We start from the raw sequence: 15,204 nt of genomic DNA on the forward strand, positions 1-15,204 counted from the left end.
AACCACTTCAGCAAGATTTGCCATTGTTTGGTTTGTTGAATCTCAGTTCATAGCTCAAATAGTAAAGGCAGAAATTCAGAAGATGTATCTCAAGGAGAAGCAATATGTTTTCTCTTCTCAACAAAGTTTCCGAACAGCAGTTTTACATTATCACTTTTTATACCCAAGTATTGGATTTTCTATTTATCTATTTATTTTGGGGGAGTATTCATTAGAGATTCACTAGAAATAAATGTTGACTATACACTTCAGCTAGCTCTCATTTGCAAATGGGAGTACCACACTCTGCAAATCTCTGGTGAAAATGGAGGTTGACAGGAGGGACTGGTTCCTGTTCCCTACCACCTATGTGCGTCATAAGATTCCACAACATTGCGTTCATTAGCACCTTGCCTATTCTCCCTATTTGAATACTTGCTTGCATTTAAGCTGCTTATATGAAACAAGCACAAGGAAGGAAATAATATAATTAATAGCAAAGCAATCAATTTAAATGCAGTTTTACCACATTCCATACAACTGTTTAGTATTTAATCAGAAGGACTACTGTGATTAGGAATAAAAGGTCTTTGTGAATGACTCACTGTGAACAAATTAAAAATTAAAGCACGTGATTGAAAAAGGAAGTGGCTGGCTGCAAATCCTCTGTATGAATGGAATTCTGCTACTCAGGTTATTTCAAATTTTTGGAGGCTGTCTCGTTTCATTAGCTAGTAAGGGGAGCTTATTCCTGCTGTCTGGACTTAGCTTCAGTAAGGTACAGAAGGAATTTTTCATTAAAATCATATTCAATAAAATCATCAGGCAATCAGTAAAAACCCCAGATAATTAAGGTGTAGGGGATGAGAGTATTTCCGTTGTGAATGGAGACTATATTGTTTCATGAGATTCTTTGTCCCGCTGGACTGTACCATCCCAGCAAGGAACGTCCATTACCCTAGAGGTTAAAGCTAACTGTCAGAAACAAATATGCAACAATTTGGAGCTGGACACAACATTAATGAAGTACATTAGCACATTACTAGCAAGGAGAGGAACTGTGAAAAAAACCTATGCTTCAATAGCAGAGGCTGGTCAGAAAGCTATGCTCTGCTCCTCTTTCCATCAGGAGCTCTGAAGTGATTCTGCGTTTTGCATTTCTGCAGTCATCCGCCATCCTTCTGGAACAGGTAAAAAGCCCAGGACAGACTACAAGAAGGACAAACAGCACAGCTGAACAATGGTTTTCACCAGAATAAGCAAAAGTACTCCGGTATTCAGGCGATGCAATAGGAAACTTAGAGGACGGGTATGGGGAAGGAGGCGAGTCGCCTTTTGAAACGCGTGGACTGGAAACTTGCTGCCACCCAGTGGCAGTAGGTATCTGTGCCCATGAACTAGCGTTTCGAGTCGAGCCTACGAAGAGCAGCAAGGGTTAGGACCCTGCCCCTAGACAGACGTGGTCTGGGACCCCTGGGTTCCACCGCGTGAGGAGCTGGGGGAGCACCGCTGCCAGCTAAGGCACACACAGGCTGAGGAACGGCCCACCGAACGGGACCGTAAAAGATGAGGGCGAAGACCTTGCTTAAAATCAGCACTTAATCTTCCCTTGCTGTATCTCTCTTCAAGAAAAATGCCAGATATTGCATACAAAAATTGCTATTCAAATGCTGCTCAAACCCAAATGCATGTGGAATTGTGCTAAGCACTTGCATTTTTTGCTCACCATGTTGAAGCAGTGTCTCTCATATATGTTAATAGTGGCAGGAAAGAACAAAGCAGGCCAAACTGCTCACTGTCTGGCAGATCACTTTATAGACAAAAAGCTGTACTGGTCATGACAAAAAGTAATTTTTCCAGTACTCTTTTGAGGTCTTTTGGGACAAACAGAGGTGCACACTCTGCCACATTAGACAGCTATGGAATTCTGTCAGAAGAAACTGCAAAATTTTAGCATCATAAAAAATTTGTCTAATAAATGGCCATGCAGACAATGGAAGCACAGTAGTGGTACAGTTGGAGAATTTTTCCACTAGTGAAGATGCTGATTTGAATAAATGGGGAGAATAATAATTACAATTAAAAAAAAACCCCAAACAATAGAAGCAACCTATGGCAGATAGGATATAACAAAAACAAACAAAAAAAAGTATGTTTCCCTGACATTAAATTTCACAGTCCAATTACCTGTGTCTTATTTTTTATTTTGGAGTTCAAATTCATTTTGTCCCATCACCAGTTGTCAGGATGAGTTGCATATTGAACTGTTCAGTGTTTTCCTGAACAACCTGTTCTTCCTGAGCCATTCAAGGAGAGCTATAAAAAGGGGCAGATCAGGACTACTGACTTGCTGGTGCAAGCGTTTTTTTTACAAGGTCTGTAAGAACTCAAACAGAAGGGTAACTGTTGCATTTCCAGGCTCCTGACTGTACAAAGGATTTGGTTCTCTCTCTCCAGCATCATGTATCAACAATCTCTAGCATTTTTCCAAAATTTATTACTTCACCCCCTATCATTCAGAATCTTGACGTAACAGGAAAGGGAAACTTAGCTTTAGAGGTGGAAAGACTGTATCCAAGAGAAAACCCAAAATGTGTCATAAACGTAGTACAGGATGGCATATCCGTGCCATTATACAGCACTGAAGTGGAATGGCCAAGAATGCCCATTGACTCTCACCCTCAAATTGCCTAGCCAATTAAAAAACTTTTATGTCAGCAGTTTGATGAAAATCATTATCCTGCATGAAAGCATACCACAATGACTTTTTGGCATGTAGAAACCTTCCAAATAAGCATCCTGCCTGTTAGAATTTTTACCCTGAGAACAGTGTGTTGCGAAGTTTAATAGAAGGCTAAGCATTAACAGCCCACTGTATGTGTAAATACCTTTCTGTACATAGTTAATTTTTTTGCCATATGTTTCTATGCTATTCCAATGCTGTTAGTATTTGGAAATGTTTAATATTTCTGAGAAACATTAAGTCAGGTAACAAGTGATATTGTATCTGCTTTGTAATCCCAGCATACAAACCTATTCTCCCCCCGCCCTGTGCTTGTTTATTATTGTAAAAAGAATCATTCAAGATAGGAATATTTTATGTTTACCAACAGGCAATATTTATTATTATAACTGAGAACTCTACATACAGTATTGCACAAAATTATAATGGACCAATCAACAAAACCATGTTCCTACGTAACTGTAAATAGCACTTTAACAGAAATTTAACACATTGTGCGTTAGGTGTCTTAGTAAAGTGACAGTTTAGAGGATTATTTAATGGGTGTATGAAAGTGCAAACTTTCATTCAAGGCATATGCACAAAACACATTAAAAGGATTGCTATGCATGCCACAGGTCTAAAAAAAAACCCCAAACCAACACCCCTCCTCCCCACCAAAACAAGTTAAATGAGTAAGTACTAGCACTCTTAGCAACCACCAGTGCTACCACATTCAAAGTCTTACCCTCTAGCAAGAAGCAGGTAAATGCAATCTGAAGAAATGCCCTTAGCTTGGAGTTTTAGACATATTAATGCAGCTATATCGCATTAACTGCACTTTTTTGTTTGGCAAGACTGAAAGATTTACAGCACTATAAATCCACCTAGCCAGTGTATTACCAGTAATTCCTGAATTACTATATAAAGTAAAGTAACTGTGTACAACAGTTGACTGTTGAAAGAAATACTGGTTTTGTGTCAAAAGGTGATATAGTATACACCCAAAATTCAAGTATTTTAATATTAAACTATAGGTGTGGAAATTCTGACCTTCTGTTCCTGTGCACTACATAAAAGAGATCAAGAACTATTTTATTTTTTCATTTTTAGCTGCAATCCTATGTCTTCAACACATTACTATTCTGAAGTTGTTGGCAGGCATGTGGCTACAACTGTCCAGGATCAACATGACCTCTGGATTTTCAACATGCAGCCTTAACACTCTCAGTTCACTCCCATCTCGACACCTTCTTGTCCTTGACTGCAAGATCCCAGTCCCCGTTGTCCCCTCCTTTTTATTTGCACCCTTTTCACCAGCTGTTCCAATCAGTTGCCCAGGCAGACACGTTACCTTCTCTTCTGCACAAGCGAGCAGCTTAGCTGCACGTCATCTTTGGACAATCAGGGAAACATGGAGATAAAAGGATGGAACAGTACTTCTCTCATACCAGCTTTTGGGAAGGCCTGGAGAGACATTTACGCTTCTGCCTGAGCACCACTGAAGAAGTGCTGAAGACTTTAGAAGCTTGAAAAACACTGGTTTACAAAAACAAAACTCTGACTAGGAGAAAGTAAGTTAAATTCCAAAGAAAAAACGGCCTCCTATAAACATAATATTTTAATTACTGTCTAGAGTCATTTAAGAGAACTATGAAATACTAGGGTTTTTTAAATTATAAATGCTTTTCCTCCTGTTACTGAGTTAACGTCAAGACAGGAGTTAAATAGAAGTTACCATAAGCTTTGGTGAAAAACCCCAGTGCCTACAGAATTACAAAACATAGCTCAAGCTGTAACAAAATTAGTAGCAGACAAGACTACAAAAAAATGTAATGAAAAGTGTAAGATTTCTCTCTCAAAAAAAGTGTTCATAGCTTTTGGTGCACAGACAGCACATTATGTGAACACGGGGCATCAGAATCTGGAGGCAGTTTTCCCAACTTTGCAATTTAAGTCAAGAAAGATAAATGGCAGAAATGTGAGAAAACGAGGCTTGTGTGTACATTGCTTTAGTATTCCAGTGCCTGAATATATTTCATGTTCTCGAAAATTACTTTCGAAGTACAGCAGAGACTGTGCCTTCAACAAGAAAAGCAACAGAATTAAAACTGGGTTAGCCCATTTTGAACTATTTTTACAAGCAGAGCTATGGTAGCCTACCATCATATTAATACCTGAACTTCTTTTTGGACTTCCCCGGATTTACGGGAAATTAAACCACCAGAAAACCCACACATAAAAGATGACAGCATCAGAAAACTACAAAAACAAAGCAAGTAATCTACATAATCACAGTGAACTCTGAAGCTGAAGGCTGTGTGCCTATGTATATAAATCTTTAAACACAAACACATATAAATGGTTGGGGTTTTTTGGAGCTTCACCCCCAAATCAAAGCAGAACACATAGGCAATATATTCTTTCAAATGGCTTTCAGATGGGGAAGCGTGAGTAGAGTGGACAAAGAAAGTGACAAAGGAAAAGAACAGTGAGATTTTATTTCCTTGGCATGTGAAAGTACAGAAATGTTACTACAGCACTTACTATTCTTACCTTTTGGATCCCAACTCATCACAAATTACAGCATAACTACATCAGTGGTGGAATTTAACACACAATTTCCATTTTCAAAATGATTTAACTTTATTTTTCTTACTGGTACCCACACTTTACGCAGCCTACGAACCTGAAGAAAATGCATTTGCTTCCAAAAGCCACAAGAGTAAGTGTTTTGGGGTGTTCAAAGTCAAAGTAGTCCTGAGATTTCAGATGTTAAAGCTTTCTCCACAGCCACATGTTCCTTTGATGTTTGGATTATTGAAGACAAATTCACTGGACAGTTTGTCTTCTACATAGTCCATTTCAGTTCCTAAGAGCGTCAGCTGTGCCTTCTTCTCAATAAACACTCTAACCCCTTGAAGACAACAAAGACCAAAAAATTACATACAGCAAAATCATCATTCACTTTAAAATTCTCCTTTGACCAGTGATAAAAAATGGAAGCTAAATATGAAGACTACCAGTGTAACTTGGTTTCCCTCGCCTAACATTGGGCATTTCCATCACTGTTTTTACTCTACCTATAAAACTCTAGCAACAGTCTAGCACTGTTATTTGTGTGTGCACATGAAAGTATGTATTTTTAGGGGGGGGGGTTTAAATAATGATACCCAGGGAAATAAGCTGTAGAACTTGGGAACGCATCTCAGCTTCAATACTTAATTCCCATGCATTACAGTCAGTAACCCATTTCCTACCATTCTTAGTCTGTGCATCCAACGAGATGCCCAAAAACCTTGAAAAACCAAACGTTCCTCTCTCAAAATGATTATTTTTTGCTCTGCCAAAACTATTAGGTCTACATTAACTATTAGCAATACTGAATGCTATAATAAGGCAAATGTGTATCACAATCTTTAAGGATGAAGAATTAGCAGTTCATCTTAGGAACTAAAAAGAGGTCCCTTTTCTAAAGTATACAAAGTATCTACTTCTCTGCAAAGTTACTGAACTTTAAAACTGCAAATCTGACACAAAGGTGGGAGTAGACTGCTTTAGCTGTCCACAGACCAGGAAATAATAAGAATTAAAATGTAAAATCATACTAGTAAACAGCAACAAGAACTCATTAAGTCGTATGAGAGATTGCTAGAAAGCTGTTTCATCACAGCAGGCACTGAGACAAAACACATTACTAACACAACTCAAGCCTGTGGGCAACTGAGTTGAATCTACACATTTTTGGGGTTAATTTGGACAGTAACTGACAGTAAAGGCTAAACCTAATGAAAGAGTTTATGGACCTGATCCCTGAAGCAGTGACTTACTACCTAAAAGCCAGAAAATTTGTGCTGGTATCCAAAGCCACCATCTCACTGAGCACAGAGCAATATAAAAGTCAGAGTCTTCACCGGAGATCTGTCTAGAAGCAACCAAAACAAAACAGAAAGCACACAGGCACACCTGAAATGCTGTCCAGCTTTGGAAACTAAAGTCTCTGACCTGGCTGTGGGAAACTGCTTTTATCTTCCTTAAGATCCAAACCAGGAAATGCCTTCTGAAAAATGCGTTTTCAGCCCTATAAAGCTAGAGCAGCTCTGAGTCAAGCAGAAGAGGTAACTCCAGAAGCCAGCTGAATTTGAAATCAAAAGGCATCTACAGAATTAGGTGGCAGTCCCTATCTCGCATACTCTGGTTCAATTTAATAATTTGCTGAAGTTCCAACTAATTCTTTGTTTAAGAGAATAAAATTTATGAGTTAGTCACAGGTATTCTGAAGACAGCTGGAAGATGGGCTCTGCCTAGCAGCATAGCTTCTGTAAGAAAATAACTGTGATATCCCACTTGCAGTCAAATCTCTTACTTTGCCACCAAATTAAAAGTAATACTCCTGAACATAATAGAACTAACTTCAGTAATGCCTAAAAAAAACAAACCCACCCCCATGAAAGGAATTTTAGGAACCTTCAGAAAAAGAACAGAAACCAAACCAAACACTATTATGCTTCTGTAAAAATCCATATTTGACAAAAAGACCACTGACAGAAATTTTTATAAAAATTGGAAAAATGTGTAGAACTGTGCTGGTTTTAACTAGGGTAGAGTTAATTTTCTTCATACTAGCTAGTATGAGGCTACATTTTGGATTTGTGCTGAAAACAGTGTTGATAATACAGGGGTGTTTTCATTACTGCTGAACAGTGCCTACACAGAGTCAAGGCCTTTTCTGCTTCTCACCCCATCCCACCAGCGAGGAGGCTGGGGGTGCACAAGGAGCTGGGAGGGGACACGGCTGGGACACCTGACCCCAACTGACCAAAGGGATACTTCATGCCATATGACATCATGCTCAGTATATAAAGCTGGGGGAAGAAGGAGGAAGGGGAGGGACGTTTGGAATGACACCGTTTGTCTTCCCAAGTAACCGTTACATGTGATGGAGCCCTGCTTTCCTGGAGATGGTTGAACAACTGCCTGACAATTCAAAAGAGTGAATGAATTCCCTGGTTTGCTTTGCTTGTGTGCGCTTTACCTATTAAACTGTCCTTATCTCAACCCACTAGTTTTCTGACTTCTACTCTTCTGATTCTCTCCCCCATCCCACCACGGGGGAGTGAGCAAGGGACTGTGTGGGGCTTAGTTGCCGGCTGGGGTTAAACCATGACAGGAACTTTAGCAATAGACTTATCATGGGATGCTCAATGAAATTATCAGGCAGAAAGCTTAAAAACCAGCATATGAAAACAATTTTTAAAATACTCTTAAATTAAAATAATATAAACTGTTGTTACAAAGCAATGCAAAGGTCAAAAGCATAAAGCGGTTAAAAACAAATTACAGATCAATGAAGAATAAGACTAGTTAGAGAAGATAATTGGAAAAATCCCTTGCAAATAAAATCTTTACTTTGCCAAACCTTGGTTTAGGTATGCTGATAAAGTATTCATTTATATTATTCTGTATTTTCCTCTAAATACCTGCTATTAGCCACCTCCAAAGACATGAACGATGGACTAGACTATTCTGGTGGAGCAGTCCCCGATGCAGAGAGTGCAAAGCTGCAGATTTTAACTAACTGGTTACTTCAAAACAGAAACTAAGGTGACAATTCCCATGACAGAACAGTAGGACCTATTGCTATAACTCGCTACAATTAAGTTCTAACTTGTACCTCAGCAAACCTGTAATAAGTTATTCTTCCCCCCCACCACAGAAGTTTGCTCTGCTGCATCAGAAACTCACCGTCTTGAACTACTTCTTCATCAGAGTCTCCTTTCGATTTTGTATATTCTAATGTGTAAGAAAGTCCATTGCATCCTCTTGTACGAACACCTACTTTCACGCCTACCTAAAAAAAAAACCAAAAAACAAAAAAACCAACCCCTCATTCATGACTTTTTCAAAACCTATTCTGGAACACCAAGATAAAAAGTATGCAGAACAACAAAATGCTGGCATTTATTATTCTCCACAAAACAGAAGTGAATTAACTTAATGGATTAAGAGGTAACATTTTTTGACTTTACAAAACTGACTGCCAAAGTAAAAGCAAACATCAGATGTTTGCTACTGTGGATCAAGCCCTAAAGTACATTAAAGTTTTGAAGTAATAAATTGTTGGCACTCCTGTAGGTGCCTGGTCTCATAAAGACAGTCAAATTTCAAAGATGGATATTTTTGTGACTTCAAATTAAAGTTTACTCAGATGCTAATTCAGGTGCTATGTTTAGATTATTGACAGTAACATAATTATGAAGCTGTGAGGCCAAGACAAAGGCAGTTACTAGATTTTCACAGAACTCTTGTAATGACACCATCAGAAAACTTACTTCAAACCAAAGTTTTGAAAAATGTTCTTTGATTTCTTCATTACCTCTATTGCCAGTCTCACTTAAAAAGCAATCCCCTCCTTAAATCAATATGTATATTTGCTTACTGTTTTAATCAACTTTAAAAGCCAACCTAGTCAACATGTTTGTAACATTCACAGTATCCAACAAGTCTGGCAAAAAGAGCATCTGTGTAAGTAAAGAACTGAGAAAAGGTTTTAAAGAAACAAAAAACTATTTGTGCACAACAATCTTTCAAAAGTATCTGTACCACTTTCCACATACCAATGCTTCATAATTGAAGAGGAAAATTATATTATCTATCTCCGTAATCAATGTTATGATAAAAATGTTATCAAAACATATCACTTGTCATCAAGTGGGATCTCAGACAAACAGCGATTAATCTTTTCAGACTAAATACCTTTCTCTACAGGAACTGCTACAAATAATGGGCTGGAAAACGCAAACACCATTTATAGCAAGGGGATGATGGACTAGCTAAGCTGTAGGCTTAGGACTTCCTTAGGATGGTTTAAAACATTAGAACAAAGAGTCTCGTTAGTTGCAGATGTGCAGGAAGCAAAAGAAACAATGGGCCTTGTATGGAAGTTAAAAGAGAAATATTCTTCTTGAAATAATACTTACTGTAAAGAAGAAAATCTAATGCTTGTTTTTATAATGGTTAGAAAGCAAGACTCTGGGTGTTCTTCCCCAAGAAGAAAAGATGACAAGCTCAATCAGTTTTTTGGAGAAATGCTGATTACTTTAAAAAATACATTGTGTGGCAAGTTTCCTAAGAATTATATGTTTTCCAATGGGTATGAATCTAACTTTATTATTATGTACTTCACAGTGAGAATTCCTACAAGAACTTAATTAATAACATCTTAATATCAACAGCTGAAGATATCTTTCCCTACCAGAAGTCACCACTATGCCATACTAAAAGACTTCATTAAAATATAGCTAAAAAATATTTTGAAGCTTAAAATGTCAACTTTATCCATTTCAAAAGTAACTGTACCATGAAATGTCATTACAGTCAGTTATTTCCTGCATTTCATTTCATAAAGAAACGAAGCTTGATATATAAACAGTCTTATGCATTCCCCTCCACAAAAAGACGCCAACATCTCTAATAAAAACCTCAGTGCTTATTTCAAGCTTCTAAGTTAGCCAAAAATGCTTTGCGATCATGAACTGTGCTAATACCCTAGCATAATCTACAGGTTGGCGCTGTTTATACTTACATGCTCAGGTTTATCTTTAAGAAGCTGTTTTATCTTCTGAACAGCTGATGGAGTCTGAAAAACAAAAATGTATACATCAACATGAAACGGGTTTTTTTGGTTTACTTGCAGTGAGTGCTTGCACATATTAAAGTGTGCAATGTACTCAGTTGTACTATAAAAAATTTCTATTGCAACTCTGTGCACTCAAATTTTCTTAGTTTACATTTGTCTCCTATCTGCCAAGTCCACCTGTCAGTATTAACTTGCCCGTGTTCTACTTGAAACTGATGTCTGCGATGAAGATACACACTCTGCTGTAAAACAGATGATTGCTGTTATCTAATCCATGCAGAACACAAAACCTCTTCACTCCCTTCCTCACCCACACTGCCAGCAAACAGATAGCTCAAGAACTTCAGTTCTTAATATTTGGCTGTTTGGGTTCCCCCCTCCCCCAAATCACTACCACAATCCAATTAAGTAGTAATGGTCTTGCAAAACTTTTGTCACATACCTATTACAGACTAAAACCAATTAAGTACAGAAGTATTTATGGCCTACTTCTCTCTTCCCACTAACCTAGAGGGGAACTGTGACTTTACAGCAGATAAATTCACTGCTCATGCGGATCTAGTTGTTGCAGAAACGCAAGAACACAACACAAACATAAAAATTTCCATTATATGCTTACAAGTTTCTAAGACACTGGCAAAAGGAAAAGCATTAGTTCTTACATGAAGTTCTTACCATGAGCAGACTTAAGCACACAAAGCACACTACAAGTTAGACTTACAGTAGAAAACCTTTTCTAATTACCGCTATTAATCTTCATTTGTTACAGAATCACTACTGAACAGGAATTATCTGCTCTGGCAAATGACTGAACTACATGCACTCAATCTGCCCCTGTTCCTGCAGGGAACCGACTGTACTTTCCTCTGCAGTAATCCCTCTCAACAGTACAGCCTCCCCAGTACTGCTGCTAGTAGCAAATGGATTATGCAATTAACCTCAATTATCAAAAGGATACAAAGCCTCCTTGGAAACAACCTACTCGTCAGCTTCTGTAGATACTGCATTTCCATTTTTTTTAAAGTGTATATCCACATACACTTCTTCGGCTGACTGTGCAAAAAGGCCCCGCCGCAGGAAGCGACCGCACCGATGTTCCCCCTTCTCCCGCTGCCTGCCCTCCGCAGTCCTGCTTTCTGCAAGGGCTGCCTGCACACGGAGCAGAGGGGCGCGGGACCTTCTCCCCGGCGGGACTAGCGAGGAGCAGCAGCTCCCCCCCGCTAAACTCACGAAGAGGAAGAGATCCCTTAAGCCTCCCCGTAGCCCTTTCCCACCGAGCAAAGCCCAGCCGCAGCGCAAAGCTGGCAACCTCCGAGGGCGAACGGCGCAGGCCCTCGGCCGCGACACTGCCCCGGGCGAGTCCCACCCCCGCCGCCCCCGGCACGGCCCGACGCAGCGGCGCCGCGTCCCCTGCCAGGTCGGACCGTCCGCGCAGACAGGCTGGGCGGCCCGCCCTCCTCCTCGTCCCCGTCCCCGTCCCCGTCCTCGTCCCGCCCCGCTGTCACCGGCGGCCCAGGGGCGGCTGCGCACCACCTGCCGCAGGGCGGGCGGCAAGGCCCGGGGAGGCCCGGCAGCCCGGCCCGGCCCGTGGCGCAGCGCTCGCACCCGTGAGGAGGAGGCAGGGCCACCGGGGCCTGCGGGCGGCGCGCCGAGCGCTCCCCGCCCGCGGCGGCGCGGCACTGACCAGGGTGAGGGCGGCGCGCGTAGCCTGGATCTTCCGCTTGCTGACGGCGCGCACCGTGGCCCTCACCACCGACGAGGCCATCGCCCCCCTCCGCCCCGTCCTCTGCCCTCTGCCATGGACACCGACGACGTCACGCCGTGACGCCAGGGCGCACGGCGCGCTTCCGGCGCCCGTCCCTATTGGGCAGCGGGCTGTGATCGGCAGGCAGCGGCCGTTCCGCCCCTTTCCCCACCCCCGGGCGGGCGGGACTGCGACGTCGCCTGCGGCCGCCGCGGCTGGGCGGGGGCCGCCGTCTGCGTCCCGGGCCTGCGCCGCACGCCCGGCCCCGGGCAGGAGGGCTGCTCGCAGAGATAAGCGGCAGGCTTGGCCGGGGCAGCCGCAGCAGGAGGGCCGTCCCTTCAGGCGCCCCCAGCTGCCCGGGGAGGCGGCAGGGAAAGGCCTGTCTGTGGGAGCACGGAGGCCCCTGAGTCCCCATCGAGAAATACGGGCAAAGAACATGAATATTTGTTGATGGTCACACAGGCAGCCATTTTAAGCAGCTTTGCATAAGGCTATTCAATAGGAAGCGTTGGCAGCGCAGGCAAAACCCAGGTGCGGAGTGGCGCAGGGCGGACAAGTCCTTCAGCGAAGCGTGCAGAACCCAGAGACGGTGACCGGTGCCGGCTGTCGCTGGCGGGTCCTGCAGCGGCTCTGCCCTCTTCCCGCCAGCTGCCTCCCCCTCCCTCCGGGTTTAAGCCCAACAGGGGCTGGGTGAGGGCTGGGTGGCGGTCGGAGCCCAGCTGCTCCTCTCGGCGCCGGCCGGGTGGACAGTCCTCGCGGGAAGGCCGCTTGGAAGCGGCTGGGAGAAGGGCCTGCCCTTCGCAGGCTGCTCGTGGCAGCCGGGGTAGGTGTGCTGGCGTGGCTCCTGGTGCTGGTGAGAAACCCTGACAGCCTTGGCCCAGGCAGGCTAATCCCATTACTTTAAATTGAATCACGGCTATGCCAGAAGGAGAACAAGTACCCGTTTTTCATTTCCTCTGACAGCATCCTTAAATATGCTAGACAATACTTTAAACCTGTATTACCTGTGTTTACAAAGTCCAAGCACAAGCAACATGTCTGCATCTCATCACCACATCAACTTTGGGTACCTGATTCTGGGCTTAGCTGTTCTGAAGAACTTGATAGCAAGTGTGCAGATGTTTTCCTTTTTTACATACGTAATTATGCCAGTACTCTTTAATGAGGCACAGTACTGCTACCTCAAAGTAGCACACGTATAAAAAAAGCTGTATTTTCTTTAGCTACACAAAAGGTGCCTTCCACACACAACTCGCACAATTTGGGCACACATCCTTAACTAAAACACACCCGTTTAGGGGCGGGGGGGCTTAAACGCACTATCAGCCTGAAGCTGAAGTCAGTAATACGTGTGCTTGGAGCGGGGAAGCTTGTGTACAAACCCAGCTAATACCTTCTCCTTTATTCACAGTCTACCGTGCAGGCATAAGGAGCTCAACCTTCTTGTACTTCCTTAGGATGCTTCCAATCATCACTCTTTAGTCGCCTGTCTGCTGAATGAATCTCAGCATGAAGGACTGAGCATGGGCTAGAACAACAGCCTTTCTCTAAGGTGCTTTTCATCTTCAGTACGTTACCAAAAGATGATAAAAGCAAAAGTCAGTATTAAAATCTAAATAGTTCAAGTGAATAACAAGAAACAATATTGATAACTTTATTCGTAGAGGGAAAAAAAGTAGTTTCTTTGCTAGCAAGCTCCCATTCTAGGTAGCTGTTTCAGGCCCCAAAAAGTTACTAACGAAGATAATTTTTGATGTGGCTTCTGCAGTTCTTATAAAAATGTGATGAGATTTATAAAATAAATCACCGTGTATTAAATACATTCAAATAAATTTTTTAATGGATGAGAAACTGATTTGAAATACAGCCATGAAACAATCCCACCAGAACAATTAAATTAGGGGAGATGGATGTGGGTTAATCTAGTAGTTCTATAGCTAACTGAGATTAAATTGCCTGTTTCAGACAGACAGTTAACTGCTGCATACCTGAAACAGAATATTGTCCTTCTCCTTTTTTAGTGCTGATAACTAACTACTCGTAGTACAAGACATTTCCAACTTTGGAAACAGGGACATCAAAAGCATGTGAAATTCCTGTGAAATATGACAATAGCACTTTTTTTTAAATTAAAAAAGCAGCACAAATAAACAGTGCTACCAACTCAGTGTCCCTCCATATCATTACAGGGACTAAGTATACAGGTGGTTCAGAAGAGGTCTTTTAAACTATTAGTTTATTGGTATGCATTATTACATTTATTAGCATGAATTTAGTTGTAAACTATTATTTTAGTTTATTACTACTAGTTTTAATACTGTTCTTTTTCTAGAAACTTTTTATTAATGCAGTGTGTCCTTTCAGAGTTCTTCTTTGTATATGGAAAGTTGCTTCCCTTGAGAATATACTCCCATAAGGCAAGCAGGATCTTGAATATCAAGAATTGTTATGAAGAACTAACTTGTCTTCAATTTTAATTTTCGATCTGTTTACTAAATTTTATCACAAATTAATCCAGCACATACGTATGCCTCCTCAACTGTGTTTATTCTGTGTCACATATCATTCTGTAAGTTATGACTGTGCTCTTTAACTACGCTTTTAGCAAACAAAGGATTTATTAGTTACTAGTATAATGTTTGTAATATATAACCCAAGTTTGGGGGTTTTATTTTAGAGCTATGAGATTAGTAACTATATAGAATTTGTAGTTGCATAAGGAAGCAGCAGCTTCAAAGTGAGAAGACTGGTAGATCTGCAGAATGAGTTTTCATTCAGATGTGAGTTCAGAAATTTCACAGTTGAAAACTTCACCGCTAAACTACAAAGTATCATAAATAGAAGAGGGCGAGTATGTGTAAGTGGTGGTTTTTTTTTTTTTAAATAACTTCTATATTTGAGGTTATGCCATAGTCCCTTAAAGGCTTACACATTTCATTGCCATCAGCAAAACTGAAAGTAACTCTGAATAGAGGGCTAAATAAGGCATACAGAAGGCATGTCAGCCTTCCTTTTTTGGGGGTATATAAATGAAAAACTACAAGAGTGAACTTATTTTTGAGGGAAAAACTGACTTAGTTTCATATGATGAAATATGCTATAGAAGACAAAGTTGGAATT

General features: G+C 41.3%; 1 protein-coding gene across 2 annotated transcripts; it reads right to left on the reverse strand.

Moving 5' to 3' along the window:
• Positions 1 to 3,091: 3,091 nt before the first annotated feature.
• On the reverse strand, positions 3,092 to 12,185 carry ISCA1 (iron-sulfur cluster assembly 1). Of its 2 annotated transcripts, XR_012773474.1 has the most exons (5): positions 12,025 to 12,185; positions 10,287 to 10,340; positions 8,447 to 8,552; positions 5,391 to 5,618; positions 3,092 to 4,240 (listed from the first exon to the last, which is right to left on the reverse strand). XR_012773474.1 is itself a non-coding variant. In XM_075488581.1 (4 exons), exons 1-4 carry the CDS (start codon positions 12,103 to 12,105, stop codon positions 5,470 to 5,472), a joined length of 390 nt encoding a protein of 129 aa, XP_075344696.1. In that variant the 5' UTR covers positions 12,106 to 12,185; the 3' UTR covers positions 5,183 to 5,469. The 2 variants fall into 2 exon arrangements, 1 of the variants encoding a protein (XP_075344696.1); XM_075488581.1 differs by lacking the exon at positions 3,092 to 4,240 and having other exon boundaries at positions 5,183 to 5,618.
• Between the last annotated feature and the right edge of the window lie 3,019 nt (positions 12,186 to 15,204).

This window comes from Mycteria americana, chromosome Z (genome assembly GCF_035582795.1).
Source record: "Mycteria americana isolate JAX WOST 10 ecotype Jacksonville Zoo and Gardens chromosome Z, USCA_MyAme_1.0, whole genome shotgun sequence".
NCBI lineage: Eukaryota > Metazoa > Chordata > Aves > Ciconiiformes > Ciconiidae > Mycteria > Mycteria americana.

Coding starts and splice junctions, on each gene's coding strand:
- ISCA1 (XM_075488581.1), bottom strand. CDS start 12,105: ATGGCCTCGTCGGTGGTGAGGGCCACGGTGCGCGCCGTCAGCAAGCGG. Junction 10,341..12,024: donor CGCGCGCCGCCCTCACCCTG/GTCAGTGCCGCG, acceptor TTTGTTTTTCAG/ACTCCATCAGCTGTTCAGAA. Junction 8,553..10,286: donor TTAAAGATAAACCTGAGCAT/GTAAGTATAAAC, acceptor TTTTTTTTTTAG/GTAGGCGTGAAAGTAGGTGT.